Genomic DNA, 10,000 nt, shown 5'->3' with positions numbered 1-10,000 from the left:
AACCGTGGTCGACTGCGTGGTGGTGGGCCCCGTGGTGGTGGTGGAGGCTGTCGTACTGGTGGTGGTGCTGCTCATGGTTGGAGCGGGTGTGGTCGTACTGGTCGGTGTGGTCGTGGTTGGAGCAGGTGTGGTCGTAGTGGTCGGTGTGGTCGTGGTTGGAGTTGTGGTCGTACTGGTGGTCGAGGTCATGGTTGTGGTTGTCTTTGGCCTGACTGCTGGGAAGAGGGGAGAAGTGGGTCAGCCATAGAAATGCTACTGTACCACAGCAGTCTCTTACTGTACACACGTCTCCACTGACGACGGACAGGTTTCTCCATGACAACGGACAGAGACAGCAAGGCAAGGCAAGGCAAAGCAAGGCAAGGCAAGGCAAGTTTATTTATATAGCACATTTCAGCCACAGGGCAATTCAAGGTGCTTTACATGAGACATTACAGCGACATACAATGGTTTACATGAGCCGACATCCCATCTCCACAGCCATGATAAGGTGGAACTTCACTGCACTAACAACTCTATAGTTGTCAAGCACAGAGTTGAGATGTGTGTGTGTGTGTGTGTGTCTGTACACACCCTCCCCTCCGGTAGCTGCAGTGGTGGCCTGTATTCATTCTTCATAAGATAAGATAAGATTTTAGTGAAGATAAGACTTTCCCAGGGGGAAATGAGGCATTTCAGCATTGAAAATTACAAAAAGGTTGGAAAGAAGAGAAACTAGATACAGAGTAACAAAAAGAAGACTCTAGATGGGGGGGTGGGGGGTGGGGGGGGTAGCAGCATAAAAAGAGGGATATCGGGGACTAAGTGCTGCCATGTGTACAGTACCTGTGCACTATAGAATAGATTAAGATATATAAGTACCCGCATACATTCAGTCTGTATAAATATTAATAACTATACAAGTATATAAGTTTAGGAGTACACAGTATATATATGTACCTGTATTCAATCAGTCTGTATAAATATATATAACAATACAAGTATAAAAGTCAAGGAGCATCCATCCATCCATCCCTCCATCCCTCCATCCATCCATCCATCCTGCTAACACCTCCACCATAGAGATCTCAGTATTAAGAAACATGTTACCTTGAAAATTGACACCCGTAATTTCTTGCTCATATTTGCTTTTTAGGAGACATATTTCCTGGAGGAATGCTTCATCAAAATCCATATAATTAGTTTCAAACAAACTAGCAAACTCTTTTTCCCATTTAGATAGCACCTGTGAACTTCCCCTTACTAGCTCTCCCCCTTCTCCCCATATTTCCATTGGGATTGTTTTTGGTCCTAATTTATTAATTTCATTCCAGAAATGCTGAGGGCTTGATGAATGGATCTTTCCAAGAGATAATACCTGTCCCCTTTGGTATCTACTTTTGTAGTAACGAAACGTTTTGTTAAATACTAACCGGAGTTGTCTAAAATTAATCAGTATTTGCTGCACCTCCTTTCCATTGTAAGAACAGTGGTTCTGAGTCGTGCATGGCTAACCACAGACCCAGCAGCTCCTGATTCCAATATGCTTGGCTTTGTTTATAATAACTTCTCTTTGTTCTTGCCTCCACCCCCTGAGCCCTTCTGTGCTTTAACATGGTTTTCTCTGTTGTTACCATACCAGACATATCCCTCAAAGTCAACAGAACCCTCTCCCAGTGGCGGGGATCTGTATCCAACTTTGGGGGGGACATTTACATTTTGCAAGAGTATTTTTTGTGGGGGACATCTTCCTACGCAGCTGTATGGTCATTTGAATGCCACTACACCAATCTAAATACTGGGGGGGGGGGGGGGGGAGACAATTTTAATGATCTCAAATATTGGGGGGACATGTCCCCCCTGACCCCCCCCAGGATCCCCGCCCCTGTCCTCTCCCACCAAATAAGTTTCATTTAATGAGATGATGTCTGGTCATGGTCTGATGGTCTAGAATCCTTATTCTTAACTTACAGTTCCTGTCAGTCCAGCTGTTAACGTTCCAGTGAACCAGAGAGAGGTTTTGTGGAACAGTTTGAGTCGTTGTGGATAGGGTTTCTTCCTCCTCTTCTTCCACCCTTGTCGCTCGATGTCGCGTGTTCAGGGTCCTGTCTTACTACTCGGCCATTCCCTGTAATGAAAAAGTCCTTTCCAGACGGTAACTCTCCCAGGAGAGTTCTGGAGTCAGCCGCTCAGCGTGCGACTTCGTCGATCTAACGTAGACCTTGTTGAATGTAGTGTTATCCTTAAGCTCAAGTTTTCGTCGTAGCATTGCCACTTCCATAACGGACGTCGCCGGTTTTTGCCCCATCCATCCATCCATCCCATCCCATCCCATCCCATCCCATCCCTCCATCCATCCCTCCATCCCTCCATCCCTCCCTCCATCCCTCCATCCATCCATCTGAATGCTCAGGCACTGTTATACAGTCTGATGGCCGCTGGCCCAAAGGAACGTCTGAACCGCTCCGTATTGCACCTGGGTGGGAGGAGCCTGTGGCTGAAGGTGCTCCCCATCTGCCACAGCTCGTCATAGAGGGGAGGGGTTGTCTTGAATAGACTTCAGTTTGTCCCTCATCCTCTTCTCTGCCAGACTCCAGGCTGTCCAGTTGTTGCCCCACGATGGAGCCAGCCCTCCTCACCAGCCTGTTCAGCTTGTTTGTCTCCCCTGACTTGATGTTGCCTCCCCAGCAGGCGACGGCATAGAGCAGTGTGCTGCTACCACAGACTGGGAGAACATCCTCAGCAGCCTGCTACACACATCAAAGGACCTGAGCCTCCTGAGGAAGAACAGTCTGCTCTGTCCCTTCCTGTAGACGGCCTCAGTGTTGTGAGTCCCAGTCCCGTTTGTTGTTCAGGTGCATCTCAACTTCCTCCCCCGTGATGGTGATGGGGGTTGGAGGCCTCCAGTTCTTTCTGAAGTCCACCACCAGTTCCTTGGTCTTGCTGATGTTGAGTTGGAGCTGGTTCTCTGACCATTCAACAAATCTCCAGACCACGTCCCCGTACTCTCCCACAATAGAGGAGTCTTCGGGAGGTGGCACACTCCAGAGTTGTGGCTGAAGTCGGAGGTGTAGAGGGTGAACAGGAGAGGAGACAGGACTGTTCTTTGGGGGGCAACTGTGTTGCTAATCACCACGTCGGACAGGCAGCCCTGCAGGCGGACATTCTGTGGCTTGCCGGTGAGGTAGTCTGTGATCCAGGCCACCTCGTCATGGTCTACCTGCATGTCTGGGAGCTTCTCGGCGAGCTGGAGGGGGAGGATGGTGTTGAAAGCACAGGAGAAGTCAGAGAACATGACTCTCACTGAACTTCCTGGCCCCTCCAGGTGTGAGGGGGCTCTGTGGAGCAGGTAGATGATGGCGTACTCCACACTGATCCAGGCCTGGTACGCAAACTGCAGGGGGTCCAGGAAGTCGCTCACCATGAACCTCAAGCGCTACAGAACCAGTCTCTTGAAATACCTTCATGACATGAGAGGTCAGTGCCACTGGCCTTTAGTTGTTGAGGACGCTGGATGATGCAGGAGGTCACCCTGGGGCTGATTCTGTCAGGGCCAGAGGCCTTTAGATAGACATTTCTATCCCTCGCCCTCTCTCTCTCCCTCTCTCTCTGTCCTGCATAAATGCTGCTACTACTCGTGTGGTTTGCAGACAAACACAGTGTCTCTATGTGGGAGTGGAGCCGTGTGTGTGTGTGTGTGTGCATGTGTGTGTGGTGGGGAGTTGTGGGTGCAGTGAGCACCGTGTGTGTGGCAGACAGGCAGGCTACTAACCTGGATGGTACTGAGGAGGGCGGGCATGTGAAAGGGGGGGCTGTAGGAGTGGGTGTTTGGGGGGTCGGTGGGGGTCGGGGGCATAAGAGCGTGACACATTTACCTCTGGCGCAGCGGCGCATGTCCGGCCCCAGCTCTGTGCCGTCGGGGGCAGGCACAGGTGTACTTTGGGGGAGTGGTCCGTTATCTGGGGGGCCTTCAGACAGAGGTACTCACACCCGCCGTTGGGCAGGCTGCCCACGTTGCATGCGTCCGGAGCTGTAGGGGGGGGTCACAAAGGTCAAAGAAGAAAGAGGACATGTTAGATCCGTCCGGTAGCACCGTCAACACGGGAGGTAGAGGCCCCGGTTACGATGCGCGGTAGCGCCCCTCACTCCCTCTGCAAGCGGCGCTACGAACACAGGTCGGTCAGCGGCGCCGGAGCGGCGTTGGCGCCCGTGGCCGCAGCGTTCGGAAGGAGGAGCGAGAGCGCGGCTTAACTACGGCGCAAACAACCAAACGGCCCGTTTTCTTTCATTAAAAAAACAACAACATCACACCGACTTAAGAAAGCATCTTTGAAATGCGGCCTCTTGTAACTGGGCTGGCAGGGACTAGAGCAGCAGCTGTCATGTAGCTGCTTCAGCTCAGGAGGAAAGGAGAGAGGAGAGGAGAGGAGAGGAGAGGAGAGGAGAGGAGAGGAGAGGAGAGGAGAGGAGAGGAGAGGAGAGGAGAGGAGAGGAGAGGAGAGGAGAGGAGAGAGGAGGAGAGAAGAGAAGATAGGAGAGGAAATGAGAAGAGAATAGAGAAGAGGAGAGTAGAAGAGAAGAGAGGAAAAGAGAGGAGAAGAGAAGAGAAGAGAAGAGAAGAGAGGAGAAGAGAAGAGAGGAGAGGTGAAGAGAGGAGAGGAGAGGAGAAGAGAAGAGAAGAGAGGAGAGGAGAGGAGAGGAGAGGAGAGGAGAGGAGAGGAGAGGAGAGGAGAGGAGAGGAGAGAGAGGAGAGGAGAGGAGAGGAGAGGAGAGGAGAAGAGAAGAGAGAGGAGGGGAGAGGATGTTGTTCTGTAATGGATGCTGCAAAACCTGCCAAAAAGTTGCAATAGACTCTCCCCTCTCTGCCACGGCTTCAAGGCTGAGCTCAGCAAAGAAGGGATAAGAACCCACAAAGAAGGGATAAGAACCCACAAAGAAGGGATAAGAACCCACAAAGGCTGAAGGGAGAGAAAGAGAAGGGAAATGTACACGATAAGAGAGAGCTGAGAAGAATTTGATATCTGATAGGATATGGAAATAGTGTTGAAAGGGAACTCTACTCATCATGTTCCGCTGTGGCTCGTTGAATATGCTTTCATTTTTAGTGACTGACTGTTTGAAAAGCTATGCTGTATGCGTGTGTGAGAGAGAGAGAGAGAGAGAAAGAGAGAGAGAGAATTTGAGAGAGAGAGACAGAGTGAAAGAGAGACCAGGTTCCACAGAAGTAGAGGTATGATACAAATTTCATTTCACCTTGACGAACAGTCAGAACGTCAGAAAAGGACATAATAGAATAGAATAGAACGTTTATTCACCACGTGTAACAAGTACGGGTACAGGTACATTGGAATTCTTGTAATCGCTTGTCCTTTAAGTACTGTATCTGATCAGTCTATCTACTCAGCTAGACATTTAAAGTTCCCAAACTGGTACTTTACTATACTATCCGTCCACAGCACACATTCATTCACCTGTTTCCTCATTAGCCTAGTTATTCGTCTTCTTATTTTGTCGCCATTTTGAACACATGTTGAAAGTCTGTGATTTATGTTTGGGGGCAGGGAGCTTGATTAATTAATGAGTGCAAATTAGCTCCTGCGCCGGCACAAATGCAAGACCGCTGCGCTCTGACAGAGAAAAGGGAAAACAAGGACCAACACACACACACACACACACACCCAAAGTACATACTGACACTGTACACAGAATTATGAACAGACCGATATAAATGACACATTGGCCTCTTGGCCTCAAAACAGTCATTCCAAAGGTACGGTAGTTTTGTTGTTTTGTGTGTGTGTGTGTACGCACGTGTGTCTGCATGCGTGCGTGCAGCGTGTGTGTGAGTGTGTGCATGTGTACATGCACGCACACATTCAAGTGGCTGTGTGCATGTGTGTGTGTAGAGGTGCACACTGGCTGTGGCTCAGTGGTAGAGCGGGTCGACCAATGGCGTTGGAGGTTCGAATCCCGCCTCCTCCTGTCCACATGTCGAAGTGTCCTTGGGCAACACGCGCACACACTTTGCTCCCAATGAGCAGGCTAGCACCTTGCAGCTGCCGCCATGGTGTTTGAATGTATGTGTGAATGGGTGAATGAGGTTGGGTGAATGAGAGGGGCTAAAAGCGCTATTAAGTGCAGTCCATTTACCATCTACACCCATGTCTGCATCCTAACAGGTGTGTGCGTGTGTGTGTGTGTGTGTGTGTGTGTGTGTGTGTGCGCTTGTGTGGGTGCGCGTGTGTCCGTGCTCGTGTGTGTGTGTGTATGTGCGTGTGTGTGTGTCCGTGCTCGTGTGTGTGTGTGTGTGTGTGTGTGTGTGTGTGTGTGTGTGTGTGCGTGGCGTGCGTGTGTGTCCGTGCTCGTGTGTGTGTGTGTGTGTGTGTGTGGCACCTTTGGGCTGCCGGAGCTCGTGGAACACGACCACGTCCAGAGGGTTGTTGAGGTGCTGGGCCAGCGTGGACCACGTCGCGCCCCGTCAGCCGGCTGGCGCTGTAGATGGCCTCGTCCTCCAGGTCTGTCCAGTACACGCGGTCCTGGAGGACAGGGGGGACATGGGACACACTCAGTCCTCCGCACTCACTCAGCATCAGAAAGGTTACGCGCAAGACATTGTCTGAAAGACGGACAGATAGACAGACGGACAGACGGACAGACGGACAGACAGACAGACGGACAGACGGACGGACAGACGGACGGAAAGACAGACAGACAGACAGACGGACAGACAGACAGACAGACGGACAGACAGATGGACAGACAGATGGACAGACAGATGGACAGACAGACGGACAGACAGACAGGACAGACAGACAGACAGACAGACAGACAGACAGACAGACAGACAGACAGACAGACAGACAGACAGATGGACAGACAGACAAAGATCAGTACATAGGCACCCAAGTCAACACATGCAGGGACAAAACAGCTCTTTTTGAGTTTAGAGCCTGCTGGTGCATTCTGACAATTTTTCTCCCTTATCCTGCCTTCTTTATCTCTCTCTCTCTCTCTCTGTCTCCCTCCCTCGAGCGTCCCCTTATCAGTCTCTCCAGAGATACTGATCAGCGTGCGGTGGGGACGAGGCGCCGACGGTGCCGCCGTTGCCGTGGCAACCTCAGATCCCACCCGCTCGCGTGAATTGTGGGAGAGCGAGGAGATGGGTAGAGGGAGAGGGAGTGGGGGTGGGGGGGGTGGGTTGGGGTTGGGGTGGAGATGGGGTGGGGTGGGGGGGGGGCGGTGGTGTTGCGGTAAAAAAGAGATTGAAAAGAGAGAGAGAAAAGGCATTTGAGGTCAGCGGACCACAGGAGACCCACCGCCCCCATCCCCCCACCTCTCTCTGGGCTCTGGGTTATCTGTGGAGTCATCCCCCCCTTTTTTTGTTTCTTTCTTTCTCCATCCCTCCTCTGCCACTTCTACTCTGTCTCCTCACCCTCACGCTGTTGGATGTGGGTAACCTTTATAGCGTGACATACAGAAGTGGGCAAATTAAAGACGACAAATATGCCCAGGGTGAATACTCTTGTGATTTCCTTCTCTCTCTCTCTCTCTGTCTCTCTCCCCCATCCCTCTCTCTGTCTCCCCCCACTCTCTCTCTCTCTCTCCCTCCCTCTCTCTCTCCCTCTCTCTCTCTCCCCTCCTCCCTCTCTCTCTCTCCTTCTCTCTCTCCCTCCCTCTCTCTCTCTCCCTCCTCTCTCTTTCTATCTCCCTCCCTCCGTCCCTCGCTCTCTTTCTCTCACTCTCCCTCTCTCTCTCCTCCCTCCCTCTCTCTCTCTCTCCCTCCCTCTCTCTTTCTCTCTCCCTCCCTCCCTCTCTCTCCCTCTCTCTCTCTCTCCCTCCCCTCCCTCCCTCTCTCTCTCCCTCTCTCTTTCTCTCTCCCTCCCTCCCTCCCTCCCTCTCTCTCTCCCTCCCTCCCTCCCTCTCTCTCTCCCTCTCTCTTTCTCTCTCCCTCCCTCCCTCTCTCTCTCTCTCCCCCTCTCTCTCACTCTCTGTAACTTCGGCATCAGACACTGCATTGCAGCCGTATACTGTCCCAGTCTGGCTCGGCCTACGAGACCAAGGCACGTTTTTCATGTCTGGAGTCTAAGGCCCCGGGAAGCTCTGCCCTGAACACCCGCGAGCCCCATCGCTTCCATACTTAACACGGGGCGTGTCTCAGCCCAGCCCACACCTGGCTAGTCCTATGGGAAAGGGGCGTGAGCTAGCTCAAGAGAATAGAGCGCATGGAAAGCATACTTTATCAGGATAGCGGAGGGTCCTTTAAGGGAAAGCTGTCTAGACTCTGCCAGACCAGTTTTACACTAACCCTGGCCTGTGGGTTAGTACTACACCTAACCCTGGCCTGTGGGTTAGTACTACACCTAACCCTGGCCTGTGGTTAGTACTACACCTAACCCTGGCCTGTGGGTTAGTACTACACCTACCCTGGCCTGTGGGTAGTACTACACCTAACCCTGGCCTGTGGGTTAGTACTACACCTCTAACACCTGGCCTGTGGGTTAGTACTACACCTAACCCTGGCCTGTGGGTTAGTACTACAGTACACCTAACCCTGGCCTGTGGGTTAGTACTACAGTACATCTAGCCCTGGCCTGTGGGTTAGTACTACAGTACACCTAACCTGGCCTGTGGGTTAGTACTACAGTACACCTAACCCTGGCCTGTGGGTAGTACTACAGTACACCTAACCCTGGCCTGTGGGTTAGTACTACAGTACACCTAACCCTGGCCTGTGGGTTAGTACTACAGTACACCTAACCCTGGCCTGTGGGTTAGTACTACAGTACATCTAACCCTGGCCTGTGGGTTAGTACTACAGTACACCTAACCCTGGCCTGTGGGTTAGTACTACAGTACACTTAATATATTATATTGCACTGTACTTTAGATTGTGATTCTGCACTTTGCCTTCAGCACTAGATTATGCTCTTAGTCACTTGTTTGTTTAGAAAGAAAATGCACTTGTGAGTTCTGGCAAGTAGTAGTACATTGGCTCTTCCTACGTTAAATGCAATTATTGTTAGTCGCTTTGGAAAAAGCGTTTGCTAAATGACTGTAATGTAATGTAATGTACACCTAACCCTGGCCTGTGGGTTAGTACTACAGTACATCTAACCCTGGCCTGTGGCCGGCATCGCAGGAGTTTCTCCTCTGAGGGTTCAGGACTAAGTGATGTCTGACAACATGTCTAACATGTTAGCGCACGTTTTTGGCATTAATTCCGTCGCAATGTGCGCCTGACAACATGGCATGGTATGTCTGATATGCGTTCAACACTGATATTTACGAGGTCACACAGCCTACTAATCAAATTGATCTCTGATAGATTTATATGTCCTGATGTATTAAGGCCTGAATTATTCTAATGCAGTAAAATCACAATTAATTAATTAATCAACATGGACTGGATCATTCACAATGCAGACATTCACTGATTACAACCGGCACCATTCAGGGCGGGCTACAAGGTTTTGTAATTTGTAAAAAAACAATTGGCTTTAGAAAATGAATATATGCCAGGGATAGCCTACAATGCACTTGCAAATAAGATACACAAGTCCGATGCGATCATCGCACCATCCCACCAACAGCAGTGACCAGCCTATAGATAACCTACCACATCAGTCTGTATCATTTAAAGCAGTCAATTACACACAGTGAGCCTAATTATGGACAAAGCAAAACTGCGTGCTGCAAGTCGCTATATTTCCGCTTTGTACATCCACCGCAAGCTGAAGACGCACAGCGCGTGCTTTCTGCGGACCGCCCAAGACGCTGTTTACACTGCGCTCGCCAACGTTAGTAAATCTTCACCCAAGTGCTCTTCCTCTCGCTCTGCTAAACCACTCTCCTCCTCCCTCTGTTCCTCCCTCTCTCTTCTCTCTTCCCTCCGTTCCCTTGGGCCATGGACAGTGGCAGAACAAAGATGGAGGAGAAAAAAAACTAAAAACCTTGTTTCCTGCTTCCCTGTGGGAGAGTGGAGTGTGTGTGTATGTGTATGTATGTGTGTGTGTGTGTGTGT

The 10,000-nt window shown here is 50.8% G+C and overlaps 1 protein-coding gene across 1 annotated transcript in view; it reads right to left on the bottom strand.

Annotated features, from left to right (window-relative positions):
- lrp8 (low density lipoprotein receptor-related protein 8, apolipoprotein e receptor) overlaps positions 1–10,000 on the bottom strand; it is a gene marked incomplete at its 3' end in the record, with an annotated part of 194,081 nt that overhangs the window by 12,967 nt on the left and 171,114 nt on the right. Inside the window, 6 exon segments of the mRNA XM_084436357.1 lie at positions 1–212; positions 3,855–3,900; positions 3,902–3,922; positions 3,924–4,009; positions 6,373–6,442; positions 6,444–6,515. The exon segment at positions 1–212 is cut by the window's left edge and continues 172 nt beyond it. Of these exon segments, the coding sequence (XP_084292483.1) occupies positions 1–212; positions 3,855–3,900; positions 3,902–3,922; positions 3,924–4,009; positions 6,373–6,442; positions 6,444–6,515 (507 nt within the window).

This window comes from Borostomias antarcticus (assembly GCF_949987555.1).
Source record: "Borostomias antarcticus genome assembly, chromosome: 3".
Classification (NCBI taxonomy): Eukaryota; Metazoa; Chordata; class Actinopteri; order Stomiiformes; family Stomiidae; genus Borostomias; species Borostomias antarcticus.
This window is presented reverse-complemented; position numbering and strand designations above follow the sequence as displayed.